This window comes from Anopheles ziemanni, chromosome 3 (genome assembly GCF_943734765.1).
Source record: "Anopheles ziemanni chromosome 3, idAnoZiCoDA_A2_x.2, whole genome shotgun sequence".
Taxonomy (NCBI): Eukaryota; Metazoa; Arthropoda; class Insecta; order Diptera; family Culicidae; genus Anopheles; species Anopheles ziemanni.
In genome coordinates this window covers 80,617,210-80,632,227 of record NC_080706.1, presented here as the reverse complement: position 1 = coordinate 80,632,227, position 15,018 = coordinate 80,617,210, and the positions used below count along the sequence as shown (strand labels likewise).

Genomic DNA, 15,018 nt, shown 5'->3' with positions numbered 1-15,018 from the left:
AGGATATCACCATCTCGCTCTTGCCCATTGAATTCCCTATCTCGACCCGAAGCTTGTGGCGCTTGGGTTGGTCACCTTCGTCCGCCAAACGATTTGCAACATTTTATCAAATTTTTGTTTGACCAAATTGCAGGAATTTGGTCTAAAAGTCCCCGTTCGCGAAGGCACCAACATGAGTCCACCGCATTGGTTTAGGTTGGGTTTTTTTAAGGTTACTCCAACATCCGATAACAATGCGATAATTATTTGATAACGAACCTGGTGGAGTCGAAGGAGCACGGAAAGGGTGGTCAAACTCGCTTGCGCTCGCGGTTAGAGAAACGCGCGATAACGATAAGATAACATCGAACTGAAGTTCATCCCTTTTTGCTTTCTTGGAACGCGTCAAGATGGACAACCGCAAACACGGGTAACACGATTCGTATCCGGCGATCAAACGCATCTGTTGTTTGCTCGCGTCGTAGTCAAATTCTTGCGGTTTGCGAACATTTCACAAAGCAGTCTATTTTCTTCGGGATTTTGGTGGTTAGAGTGACCGTTTTGGTGTGTTGTTGATCCTGTCCCCATTTCCCGCCCCGCAAACAGCAGCAAACCCGAGTAGCAGCAGTGCCGGAGGGGAAAACCGATGAAGCCGCAATCGGTTCGATCCGGGCGCGCAGTGTAGGACAAACCTTCAGGATCGACGGACCACGGTGCATCCCGGAGTCGTGACTTACGTGCCAGTAGTTTAGTGCAAACCCCAGGAAGACAGTTAGTCCGAGACGAGGACCACACCAATTAAGGACGAACACCGGCAGAGACAACGATCGAGAGCAACATGAGTTTCTGCAACAGCAGCTGGGATGTGAAGTGAGTACCGATTTATCGATCCAAAGCCAAACATACTCGACCAAGGAGGTGGTCTTCCGGGAGGACGCTTGATGTAAACGTTTTGATTCCGAACTCCGCCAGCCGAGAGTTCAAAGGGCTAAACGGTTTCGAAAGCTCCATCGAACCGTATTTACCGTTTTACCACAAATGTTGCGCCCCAAAAAAAAAATCCTTGACGCGGTGATGCGTCTTTTTTCATGCGAAACCAATCGGAAAGGTTCAATAAAATTGATCATGTTTTATTTTCGGTATCCTTTTCGGCGTGACCAGACCTTAAGGGGTCACCGGTTCCGTTAGCGATAGGAAGGTGGTGGTACGCTGATGACATAACGCCTCTACGTAAAGGCACAATCCGACCCGGTCTGGATCGATTGAATTTTATTTGCTTTATCGTGTGCCCGTTTCTTTCCTCCCCGGCCTTTGAGTAGCATTGTTATGGTTGGGTAAAAATATACCTTTAAGGGTCTACGAGTTTCTTTGTTTTTGCCCCACCGTCTATCGATTGAAGTTCCGAGGGCTTTGGAAGGAAGGAACCGCGAATCGATAGGACGTGGACGATAAGTGGCCGAAGGAGGCACCCTTATCGTATCGAAGGGGGTCGAATCATATTTACGCGTGCTTCCTAGCAAAGATTGCTCAAGTAACATCAAACCGTTAGGAACGGCGAAACTTGAGGAAGACTTCCTGACTTATCGCGCTTATCATGCCCTTATCCTCGGGTAGAGGGTAGAAAAAAAAATTATGTGCCATGGTACGTTAGGTTCATACAAATAATCCATAATCCTACATCTTGGTAGCGTTAATCCTCTGTACACTTAAAACGATGCCAGCTGCCCTTAAGACTTACCCCTTTCGCCCCTCCGGGGCAACGTTATTTACAATCTGAAAGAACGCTTGAGTAAGTTTGTGCAGCTGCTATCACACATTTGGCGTCATAGGTTGCGCAAGGGTTCTTGTTCAACCAACACGACACGATGCCCAAATGACGTCAATCTTTTTCGTACCTTAACGTTCTAAGGTCCTTCTCAGAAAAAAAGAACACGTGGCAATCACCAAAGATGACTGTGGTAAGATGCAATCCTAAAGAAAATCTCGTACCGCGAATACGCTCACCCGTACTAACCGTGCTCTGATGTCACTCGCGACTAAAGGCCAGCCCCGCAAAACGTCACAACATGTTTACTTCCTTTCTCTCCTTGCGTCGTAGGTCGCGTGGCTTGTGCAACGCTAATCTTGGGGTGAATTTCGCTATCGCTGTTATTAAGCCCTCTCGTGGTCGTGATGCTGCAGGGTGGGAAGCATGTGAATCGATTGCATCCCCTCCGTGGTCCCCAAAGAGGAAACCAAATGAGGCAAATCCGAGGGATAAAGCAATCGTTTGCCATCGCGTTCATTGATTGCGAGGCGAGTGTTGTATAGAGATAATTGAACACGTACTGGGAAATTGGAACATTGAGGTGTTTGCGAACTTCAAGCTAAGCTCCAAGCTCTCCTGTCCTACGATCGAAATCGTTACCAAGGTGAAAAAAATAGAAGTCAGAAGAAGCTGAATTTAAATTTGTGCAAATTTTGTGTAATTTTGGATCAATTTTAGCTGTGTACCACAAATGACTCGAAGAAAAAAATTTAACTAACTTTCTCAAATTCAACTCAAATTTTTGTTGTTGTAAATTATTGTTACAAACAAATTGTAAATCAATAGAAATTTAACAAAAGTACCAACAAATTTCCCTTAAAGGTACAATTTTGTTAAATTTTGTTTAAAAACAAAAAATAGTTTATGCTTACGCTAATAGAATTACACTACAGAAACTATTAAAATTGTCATGTTCTGCGTAAGCCATAATGCAGCTACCAGATAACGAAAAAGAGTTTTTATCGTTGATTCATACACATTTTCATAACACACAATGAAAAGTTAAAATAATTGTAGAAAACATTCTTATTATCAAATGCTTTACAAATTACTAAAAGTGGTTTTTAGGTACGTTAATTTCTTGAAGCTTATACATTAATTTGATGATGCTTTAAAATGTTCAAAATAAAAATCTGACATCTGAAATGAATCCCAATGATTCGTTAATGTTAAAAAAATCAGCAAAGTAAACCCAACGAAAAGGAAAAACTGGGAAGAGAGGCCTTCCTTTTTTTGTTCGCCTCGTTGATGGAAGAATCTTGAAGATTCGTCTAAGATTCACAAAAAAATGCATGAAGATTTATTAAGGTTTCATATGATTCGTTAATGTTTCAACATTCGAATCCCAAAAGATCCACGAATCAATCTCGATGAATCTTAGGTGAAAGATTCATAAGGCCCAACACTACTCTTGTGTCCATAATATCCATTGAACATTCAATGTGGGTAAAATTACTGCTTTTGTGCATTCACTACCTTTGTATTACTTTTCGTTCAATTATCTGGCCGCCACACAATCTGATCCTTATCCACGAGTGCGCACTAGTTTCTGACGCAAAATCCAACTACATCGCCGCCATGGAGCTCTCGTCTGCCCATGTCATTATGGCGTGTTCCTTTGGTGGGGGGGGGGCCACCGTTTTCATGACCATGTTGGCGGCGTGCACCAGCTGTGGTGTCACGATATCGATCATGACCTCCGCGAAAGCGTGCGTCCCATCGTCACCTCCCTCTTGGGGGTCGGGAGGAACCCTTTCATCTTAAAAGCATCGGGTGACCTAAAAGTGCTGCCCTCACGTAACACCGCGGACGTTGAAAGCGAACGAAAAAGACTATGTAATAGCAGTAGCCCCTTCTGGTGCAGTGCACTGCAAGGGCATCTTCCGTCCAGAGGCACTCGAGCCTTTTCCCACCCCAGTAGTTCCGTTTTCGTATTGTCCTGCTTGCTTTTTACCGTATTGTGTGTGTGCAGGCCCAGCAGTCGCATGCACAGAGAAAACCAAGGAGAGTGAAAGAGGCAACGACGCTCCCGGATTGGAAAACTATTGATTTTGCATATTTCATGTTTGCACTCGCCACTATTTGTGCCTATCCTTGCGGGCGATTGCAATTGCTCCTGCCGGAAAGGGTTTGTACTGCACGGTGTTAGGTTTATTGCCCAACGTTCCTCTTTAGCTGCGTACCATTGGAATGGTGTAGGAAATGATCACCCTAGAGCACGCAAACTAAACCAGTTCTCGGGGTAAACTATTTTACTCCCCTCCCCTAACCATTTTCGCGCACAAGACATGCAAAATTTATTTATGCATAATCTCGATGCAACAGGTCAATGGTAAGTTTTCAAAAATAAACATCCTGACACCGCGGAGAGGTAGTTTGTGCGCTCTAAAACACTCCATCCCGGTCTCGTACCTGCCTCTCTAGGTTCGTCTGGATTGGTTTAGAATCTATTTTTACCGGTAAAACCCATTAGACAGCTGGACAGCGTTACATTTGGGCTGGTTTTATGATTATTTTTATACCTTTACGCTGTCTAGCAAAATTAAAATATCATTCAATGCTCGGTTTTGAAGAAAAGTAGTCCTCATAGACTCAATGATAATAACATATCGAAAATAGAGCCTTACCAACGAAACCTAATGGCGGTGGGAACATAAATTAGAATGTCCACAGGTTTGTAGGACATTAGCGTTCCATTATCTTGTGATTGGTTAATGTTGTGTATCTTCAGTAGGGTTGAGTGTAAAGCGTTGAATTAAAATTGTACTATGCATTCCATCCCAGGAAAATAATAAACTACGCCAAGCCAAAATGTTGCTGCATAAATAAATCGCCACAAATCGCGTTTAAAATTCATTTCTTTGGCTAAACTCCTGCTATTCATCCTGTGTAGTATCATTTAAAAGATTAATTAATATTTAAAAGTATATTACCCCTTTACTCAAACTCCACTGCACTATACTCGAATATGAGTCCCATTTGAAACATCATCATATTGAGAAAATAGCGATTGAAAATCTTAACATAAGATTATGTTTTGCTGTTATTAGTGATATAAAATCTATGTTTGGTTGATCACAACTTTTGTATTATAACACAAACATTTCCTTGAGAACGACATTTATATTAAATAAATTTTTCAATACTAAAATGGTGAAAATAAACCATATGGGACACGATATGCGGGTACTTTCGAAGGCGAAAGCAAAAGTACTCGCATATCAGTCCCATCCTATATGATACTTTGTTTACCTTGGACGTAAAAACATGGATGTTTGGTTTTTCATTCCATACGGATGTTTGCACTTTAACAGAGTATAATATAATTTTTAAAAAACGCTTGAATTACAACCATTTGTTGTTTATTTCAATTACTTTATATTACAAAATTGTTAAAGTTTCAATAACTATGACATTTCTTTAATTTTAGCAAAGAAAACATATATGAGACTTTCAATATGGGACGCAATCAATATGGTATTTTTTTTCACATTTGCATGCACTAAATGGCCATTTTGAGATATTTTTTCGAAAATATATTGAAAACGAAAATTAGTCATGGTGTGCTCAAAAGTGATGAATAGTCAAATGGGACTGATATGCGAGTGTGGGCAGTGCATGATTAGTTTAAACCGTTATGTTCTTTTAAGTGAACCGTTAACGCTCAAATATTCGAAAATAATGCATGTGTTACGCTTTGCATAGCTTGCGGCACAAATGTGAGCCAAGGCTAGGCCTCAAAGGGCTACTCGGTCACCCTTTGTTTGGACAATGGTGCCTAAAGGAATGCAATGGGTGACAAGCCAACTTTCCGCATGGTCTCTTTACAATAAATTTGCTTTCTGGAAGACGAACTGTGTAGTCCTCCGCTAATCTACAGTTTATCAATTTTTAGTCTGCCTCCTAAAAGTAATCTAGTTTTTTTCTTCTTATGGTTTCAACATGTTTACTCTTTGCCTATATCGATAAAGAAAAGTAGATTAGAAAACAAACTCCATCCATGACATCACGTGCCATTATCAGATGAACTCATGCTGCTCATCGATGTCGGTGCATCCGTCACTGGCAATCGCAGTGTGGGTAGTGTCTGCGCACGGTCACACCAAACGCTAGACACGCGCCAACCACCGGCAAATTAATGGGTCACTAGGGGGCACACTAATAGAATGCTAGCGCCTAATGAATCTTCCGGGAATTCCCGAGACTTCGCACTGCACGTGATTGCAGTTGAAGGCATTTTTTTCATGATCCTTATTTTTCTTATGTAATTATGTATCCATAGAAGATATTACCAAGCTAAATAACAACTTTAAACTGCGTTAAACTGCTGGTAAACACTAGAACTATCGCGATTTTCACGTTTGAAACTTTACCGCGGTTTATGTTTAATTTTTAAAAGAGAATTTTATTTTTGAATATATAAAAATTAACATTCTATTCGATGAGTGAAAGTCATGCATTAACATTTGGTAGAATTGTTTAAACTTAAGAAATAAATTGGAGTAATTGTAGTGTTAAATAATCGCAATCTGATCTCCAGCTGATGACGACAGCACACCCTTTACCTTAGGTCATTAATTTCGCAATGAATCAGTAGAATTGTACACCCGGGTTTCGCGAGCATGGAAAACATAAAATTTAAAGTACCTTTCCAACATCATCTCGATCAAACACGCGGGACTAGGTTTGCCATCATTGCTTTACACCTGAGGAGGTTTGCAGTTCACGAAAGGAATGGACAAATAATTCATCACCATTGCTTGCGCTTCCTGCTGCCAGAAACGATGGTTAAACCCCTCCAACCTCCTCGCCGGTGTGGAGGTGTTGGGCGAAGTGTATTGTTTTCCTTCATTTGCCAAATTGTTTGCGTGCACACCCCCGTGGGTGGTTGTGGTGGTGGTGGAGGTTGCGCAATGGCATCCACGTGTTGCCGGTGATTCGGTTGCGGGTGAGGAATTCCGTCACGGTACTTCGTCGCGCCTTTTGGATGAATGTCCGGCGAACGCAGACCATCCAACATTTGGGCAAAGGCTGGTGGCGCCTAGCCTTTAGTATGCAATTGCGTCGACCGAGGGCACTTCGAGCGGTGGTGTCGAGGCGAAGGAGTGGTAGTAGCGGTAGGACAATCGCATCAAAACAACCTCGCTCTTTGCCATGCGCATGAGGAAACCGGCATCGGTGTGTACACACAGTTTTCGTGAAAAGCGCACATTAATAACGGGCCAGTAAAGAGCATCTGCTCATAAATAACGCATGTTTATGTTTCCCAATCGTTTCTTGCTTTATTTATGTAGTTTTTCAAGTAAAACGTACAAAGTGTTGCAATTGTTATTGCTCGAAAACATTGACACCCTTTTACTCGACATAATAGTTACTTTTACAGCCATTTTTGAGAACTAAAACTCGATTGAAATCCCCTTCATCTAACTTATCGATTCACCCACTGCGGAAACGTACATTTGCAATGCATGGTTATAGTTTGGAAAAAGAAAATACAAAAACGGTGCAGGTAATAATGACATTCGATTTTCACGCCCGTCAGCCGCCCCACCTTTTAAGGCCCATCCGATCATCATTGCAATTCGTCCTAGTTTTTAGTTCAGCTTAGGGGAAAGTGTTCCAATATACACCGGTGGGGCGAAAGGCACCGTACCTATTTGGGCAGAATATTGTATGTTTTTAAATTCGTTTGCTTCATTCTTTTAAAATTCGGCTGGCCCGCAAATTTGACGATAAAAATTTTGTTTGGTAAAAGAGTAAATGAGGCCCCGGCCGCCATGTTTTCGATCGTGGGTACACCTCTTGTGGACGTTTAAACTGAATGTATGCAATTGGTGATACATTAATTCGTTAAATTCAACCTACGAGTATTTGAATCGTAGTGTGTACCGTTAATTTCGGCTACGCAATCAACCTAGGGGTGCGGTATGAGGGGGGCCCACGGGCCCCCCTTATTTCTCAAAACTATAACAAACTCTCTTTTTCAGTAGACCTAGCGCAGTCCGCTCGCTGCGCTCGCTGCGGGCGCGCCGCCGTTTCCAACTCATTTCTTCGACTAAACTCATTGTTTCATGCTGTCCATCATGTGTGGTATAGTTTAGTTACTAGTAACTTACAGTAACTTAACATGTAAAAGTATATTAACCCGCATTCAACCTCCACTGCGTGATTAGTTTAAACCGTTATGTTCTTTTAAGCGAACCGTTAGCGATCAAATATTTGAAAAGTATGCATGCGTCGCGCTTTGCATAGCTTCAGGCGCTTAATGTAAACCAGTAGGAAGAGGAGAATCTAGCCCGGGGCCTCATTTACTCTTTTACCTTTTGTTTAATCTTGAATCATATGGAGTAAAATCCCCAATAAGGCCCCCTTCTCGTCGCAATCGAATGACTTCATATTTATAAATTCATGAACAAAAAACTCAAACCTCTCCAGCCATATGTAAAAAGCAAAAAAGGTAAAAATATAAATGAAGCCCCGACCGCGATCCTGAAGCTATGCAAAACGTGACACATGCCTTTTTTCGAATATTTGAACGCTAGCGGTTCGTTTAAAGGACATAACGGTTTAAACAAATCATTCACGGGAGGTTAAATGGTGAATATACTTTTACATTACCTTTTAATCCATACTGCACAGGATGGATCGCATGAACCAATGAGTTAAAAATGTTCGAAGTTGCTAAAAGTAGCTAGTAATCAAGATGTTAACGTATTTAAAGCTGTTTCTTAACGATAAAAATTTAAATGTGATAATGGATTAATCATTTTTGAAACACTAAGCTGGAAGGTGCATATTGGAACACTGTTCCTTTAAGTTCCGCTAGACCGCGGAAAAGCAACATTGCCCCTCCGAGATACCCAACCCACCCCAAACGGCCTGCTGCTTTTATCGGTCAATTCCGCTACGGCAGAAAAAAAGGAAAAAGGCACCAGCACACGCATACACCCTTTCGTGAGTCAAACGCTGCGAAATTTTATTTTCCGGCCTTACCATGCGAACTTGTTTTCCCCGCGCTTTCCGCGTGCAATGGAAGCGCTTTTTTTTCGGGTTACGCTGGTAATTGTTGGCGGCCACTTGACCACCGTGTGTGTGTTGGTGCGTTTGGCTGATATTACCTCGAACCCCAGCTGACGGCCAGCCGCGGGCGTGCGGGCTCGTGAAGAGGCACCGTTAACATTTTCCGAGTCGAAATCCGATCCGATCCAGTGCGATCATCATCAGTTCAAGATCGCTACTGCCCGCGCGAGGCACGCGTCCGATCGGTGGAAAGTGGAAAACCGGGAGCGAATTTGTGAAGAATCGTGACGCTTTTGCAAACGGTTCTGTGTTTTTAACGATCGTGCTTCGAGTAAGAAGTGTACAATAAACCTGTCTAGCGTTTTTCATCTGTGATCTTTATCTCCCAACAAAGAGACATTCTTTTTTGGGGCGTGTGCAAGAGAAGACTTACGACAACAATGTTCGGGCGCAAATCTTCCAAGCGTCGTCGGAAATCTTATCCCGCAAAGCAGGCGTATCGAACGCACCATTCGCATAGGTAACGATAACCCTGGGTAGCAAAGCAGGCCATAAGCCCACCGTGGCTAGCAATTCATGCCGCACCTCAAAAAGTCGGAGTACTTTAATTTCCAAAAGATTTGCCTGTCATCGCGAGCCCTTATCTTTACAACTAAAACTTAACTACTCGTAGAACGGTCAAGTGGCTCGTATATCGTACGCGAATGCACATGCGGAACTGTTGATAACGAAGGATTGAAATTAAGGCCAATTGATAGCAAATTGGTTTTCGAACGGAAAATGCAAAAAAAAATCATCGGACATGATGGACATGCCGACGCTTTGCTTCCTGCACGTGAACGGAAGGTTTTTTGGGTAATGCGGTTTATGCAACGCGCTTTTCAGTGAATTAATCGAATAAAAAGAGAGTGTAGGATAATGGGTAATAGCATTAGTCTTTTTTCTTAATGCTTCCGTCAGTGACGTCGTGTATGATGTCTGTAAACTTTATTGTTTATTATGTTTCCTTGTTTTAGTTTTTTACATGCTTTGGCAGCATTACGTTGAAGATTGTGTATTTTGAATTTAACTAATTTCGTCATTCCTTACGAAATAAATTTTAAATGAATCGTGGCATCCTTTAGTTAACAGAATTTTTTTACTGATCATTTTTTATACAGATATTGAGATATTTTCGGTACACTTTCAACACCGATTTCGTTGGATTAGATCTAACTTAATCTATTGTGTTTAGTGTATTTAGTACTAGGATCTACCTTTATGACCGTCTATGTAAACCTTCAGTCTTACCTTTTTGCTTCCCATCACCCTCAGAATCTACATCGTGACCTGGAACGTGAGCACCAAGTTTCCGGAAAACATTTCGCTCAACAAACTGCTCGGCCTGGAGAACCGACCGGAACAGGACACACACCTTCCGGATTTTTTCGTGATTGGGTAAGTGGAAACGGAAATGAAACGAAAATATTTCTATGACCCACTTTTATATCGCGTTATTGTGTTCGATTTTAGGTTGCAAGAGGTAAACGCTCAGCCGCAGAACACGCTGTTCAACCTGTTCAAGGATGATCTATGGACGCAGAAGTTCAAGGAGGTGCTGAAGGAGCGGGACTATGTCGTTATCAAGACGGAACAGATGCAGGGGCTTTTGCTGTCGGTATTTGCCCGCCGGAAACACCTGCTGCATCTTCGCCAGGTCGAAACGGAGTACACCCGTACGGGTCTCGGTGGAATCTGGGTAGGGCTTTTGCGAAACAACGGTGGGCCAAGGGAACTTAATCCAACAACAAATCGAACGCTTCTTGCAGGGCAACAAGGGAGCGGTCAGCATACGGTTGAACGTGTACGGTAGCTCAATCTGTCTGGTGAACTCCCACCTGCCCGCACACGACCATATGCTGGAGGAGCGTATTAGCGACTACGAACGTATCGTGCAGGAGCAGAAATTCCACATCAAGGCGAAGGAGTCCATTTTTGACCATGAGTAAACATCGTGCGAGTACTTCCCTGAAACCACCTTGCGCTAATCCGTGCCATTTCTTTTCCCCCACTGCCAGTTATGTGTTCTGGTTCGGTGACCTGAACTTCCGACTGACCGGTGAAGCGACGACGTCCGCCGATGAAATCCGTGCCATGGTGGCTCGCGACGAGCTGAAGCAGCTGATCGAAAAGGACCAGCTGTTACTAGTGCGCCGCGAAGGCCGCGCGTTCCAGAAGCTCCAGGAACGGTTGCCTCAGTTTCCGCCGACGTTCAAGTTCGAGCATGGCACGAGCGAGTATGACATGAAGTAAGGATAGGCGAGCGCAAACCACTCCATCTTGCAATAGTCGATATCGGGAGCGATAACTAACGATACTTTCTTTTAGACGACGACCCGCCTGGACCGATCGGATATTGTACGCCGTGAATGAGAACAACTACCGCAACGTGCGGCTTACGGTGGAGCAAACCTCCTACAAGAGCCATCCGAGCTACAGTATTAGCGACCACAAGCCGGTCACCAGTGAGTTTACCCTCAAGGTATGTGACGTGATCGATTGCTGGCGGCACATGACGATGGCTTCCGAGACCTGGTCATTTTTGTGCGTGCCTGGGAAAGAAGGGGTTTGTGTGAACAATGTGGTGTGGTTAAGATACATATGTGTGTGTTTATCAACACGAAAGAGTTATCCATTCCATTGGAACACATCCACCCAGGATACATTTATTCCCACTCACTCACCCGCCGAGGATCTTCCGGGTGTTCACCATTGTACAAATACATTCATCCCGGGTGATCAATCTGCACACCGGGTGATCAATGTGCTCATGTGCTACCATGAAGGGTCCCTGATTGAACGATTTACTAACTAGCCACAACCGACAAGGAAATCCAATTTCGTCCTCCGTCCTCAATCGTGCCTGATCAGGCTGTGATGTTTACAAGAGAATCTAATCACATCCCCATCTCCCGATGTTCGATGAGTTTTCCATTTTCCCATTCCATTCCATAACGTCTGCGAAAAAACCTGCCCTGTATGTTTGTTTGTGTGTGTGTCTTTGTGTTTGTTTTTTTTTGTTTCTTGTCCTTCTAACTTCCTTTCTGTTTCATTTGTAACCAAACCGTCCTACCTTACTGGCGCCCGTTGATACGCGGGCCCCGACCTCTGACACAGTGTTCGCTTGGGGTTAGTCAGGACGAGAATGGCAATGTGCAGTACGCCACCGAGCAGGCGGCCAGCGGCAAGCACAAGACGATAAGGCGCAAGAAACGACGTCCCGTGGCGCCGAACCGAACGAGCGCACTAGTTGACACCCCTAGGGAGGCAGCTAGGGTGAGTTCGACTTTTGCCGGTCTTGCGTAAAGCCGCTAGCTTCAGGACGCTTATCGATCGCACAAACAGCCTTTTCCGTTCATTCATTCGGGAAGATGGTTGGCAAACCGTGTGTGTTTAACCATTTCGATCACTTTATCATATATTTTAAGGCATGGTAACTTTGGTATTTAGTTTAGTTGATTAAGGATTTCCTGACCACACTGAACAGTATTATTCGAATGGGAAAAGAAACTTTAACTGCTTTAGATTGCTTATGTGAATATGCACGAATTTCCAAATTTTAACTTATATTTTCAACAGAATGAAACTAAGAAGATCCATTTATAGAAATAATCGATATCTAATCAGAAATTGTTCAAGATTTCAAAACGGCAACAAAACTAAGCATTTTCAATTCACTTTTTGATGTATCTTGTGTAGCTAAATTAGCATTTGTTATAAGATATGTAAAGGAGTTGAACAAAAATAACATGAAATATTTAGAAAAACAACTCGTATTTAGAGGCAAAAAACATAAGGCGATTCTTGCGATCGTATTAAATAGTAAGAATAACCCTTTTCAATCTCTAGTACTTTCCGCAAAAAACTACTTCATTTTCCTATTTGATTATTTGTTCAAAACCGGTGAAAGTTATTTAGGAAAAAGCTTTATTTTTCCTGCTTATTACTGTACTGTATGGCGTGAGATATTTTTGTTTTGTCACTTCAAATGCATGCTTTAGCTTGTTACTAACACACTTTCAGTATATGGGTAAAACTAATTTAACCAATAATTGTTGCTTTATAGTTTGCCTTATTCGCTTATGGGTGGTAAATGTATTTTTTCCTTTTTTTTCTTTCTTTTATTTACAACAACTTCACTGGCACGCTGCTACTTAACTGCACGTAATCGTAATGTAATGGATGCACGCAATAATAAATAAACAAATCGAATCGTAACGTATGTCCGCAAAATGCACGCACGCACGCACGCTCCGCACCTACGTTCCACTCGTATCACCACCAAACTAACATCATGGCCAAACCATGGCCGGTTTGCCGCCGGATTGCTGTATGTGCACGGTCCGGTCGTGGGTCCGGGTTTTGCGCGTCTCCTTTCAATCGGCGCTGTGGCGTTTCCTTTATACCGCGTTCCACTCGAACCTATTTTCGCACTCGCACGTGTTGGCTGTGTGCGGTTCGTTTAAAAAAAACACACCCACAAACAGATCAGTCGTAAATCCCAGTACAATGCTGAACACTTCCGGAAGTATCACAATAATCGGCTCAGTTATAAGCTCGCCATGGCTAACAATACCGATATTCACTCTTTCGACGATATCGTCGCGGATCTGACCGACGGACAGGTGTACGAGGACACGACCGAGCGTACGATCACCTTCCGGCCGATCGACCTATGGCTCGTTGGGGAACCGAACACGATCGAGTACGTCATTCCGACTGGTTTCGAGGAGAGCAATGCCGACTGGATCGGAATCTATCGGGTAAGTGGTTCGTCGGGTTCTCCGGGCGACGATCGTACCGTGTTCCTATTAATACTCCCACTTAACTTATTACACTTGATTGCAGGAAAACTTCACTAGTCTGAGCGAATACCTTGCGTACGAGTATACGGAAACGTACAAGGATAAGCAGCACCAGCTGAACGAGCAGCAAATTCAGCATCTGCAAAACACACGCACCGTGCAGCTGACCTTCTCCGAGAATGTCAGCCTCCCGCTAGGGGAACGCTACCAGCTGCTCTACTTCCAGAGCACCGGTACGCGTGGTGTTACCGGTCTCGTCGGTATCAGTGAACCATTCGCGGTCGAGAAGCGCTGCCCGTCGCCCTCCTTCGACGATATCGATTGATTGCACCGGGTGAAACGCTACTAACAGAACCCCGATCGATATCCGGACGTCCCTCACGAAAAAAAATCGCTGGGGAAATCCGATGATCGACCGGTGGTTTCCTCGCCCGGTGGTCAATCACAGTTCGTTACCGAAACCTTCTTACGGTATAGGTTTCGGGACACGTATTACAATGGTTAATTCGTTCTTTTTAAACAAAACATTTACAACCGTTGTCGGTTAGAATTATCTTCCAATATTTCAAACAATACCATCAAAATGAAATGGTGAAAGGATTTCCCCGTCCCGGTCACCGTTATCAGAGCGCCATACATTGTCTGCAAGCGAAGGTTTGTCGGAATCAAAGAAATTCACACTTTATCAGGATGGAGGCCTTACTGCGTAAGCTTACCTAGATTAATGCAATTAAACACTTTAACTCACGGTGCACTTACACATCGATCAGTTCAATTCAGCTATATGATATCAGTGCTGATATCTGATCTTGTTTATGAGCACCATATAGCTGCCGCCAAACTATTATCAACAGAACTTATCGCTTGCAAAAATAGCATTATCAAACATTCGATTTTTCAATTTAGACCGCCTTAGAGCGACTGGTGTGCAGGGTGAATTACGTAACCGATTGATTGTTCAACATGTTTTACCTTAAGTAAGCAACAGTTTACTGTTAGCAATTTTGTGAAGAGTTTTATTTGGTTCATTTTATTTTTTTATTTTTGTTTCTGTTATAAGAATGTTCACTTTCTCTCTCTCTCTTTCCACCTGAACACACGAGTGTAGGTCACACATCACGGGTACCATTTACTACGATATTTATACACATGCATATACTTAAACACTACAAGTTAGTTGTTTCGCCAAACCACTAGAAGAGCAGAAATTCCAGACCAGCAAATGTGTACGCCAATCAAAATGCCGAAAAGTGTAGACGTCACGTCCCTTATATTCTACTTGTTAATTTTCCATTGCTCTTGTGAATCTTAAAACACATTGTCTTTCGCATGAACGAATACGACCAATAAATGTAAAAATACAAAAGA

General features: G+C 43.0%; 1 protein-coding gene across 2 annotated transcripts; it reads left to right on the top strand.

Annotated features, from left to right (window-relative positions):
• Positions 1-598: 598 nt before the first annotated feature.
• LOC131289965 (phosphatidylinositol 4,5-bisphosphate 5-phosphatase A-like) lies at positions 599-15,014 on the top strand. Of its 2 annotated transcripts, none has more exons than XM_058319320.1 (8): positions 599-849; positions 10,121-10,243; positions 10,319-10,544; positions 10,615-10,790; positions 10,864-11,094; positions 11,174-11,327; positions 13,471-13,608; positions 13,694-15,014. In XM_058319320.1, exons 1-8 carry the CDS (start codon positions 818-820, stop codon positions 13,973-13,975), a joined length of 1,362 nt encoding a protein of 453 aa, XP_058175303.1. In that variant the 5' UTR covers positions 599-817; the 3' UTR covers positions 13,976-15,014. The 2 variants fall into 2 exon arrangements, with proteins under 2 accessions (XP_058175303.1, XP_058175302.1); XM_058319319.1 differs by having other exon boundaries at positions 13,333-13,608.
• The last annotated feature ends 4 nt before the right edge of the window (positions 15,015-15,018 follow it).

Coding starts and splice junctions, on each gene's coding strand:
- LOC131289965 (XM_058319319.1), top strand. CDS start 818: ATGAGTTTCTGCAACAGCAGCTGGGATGTGAA. Junction 10,791..10,863: donor GAGTCCATTTTTGACCATGA/GTAAACATCGTG, acceptor CCCCACTGCCAG/TTATGTGTTCTGGTTCGGTG. Junction 13,609..13,693: donor ACTGGATCGGAATCTATCGG/GTAAGTGGTTCG, acceptor ACTTGATTGCAG/GAAAACTTCACTAGTCTGAG.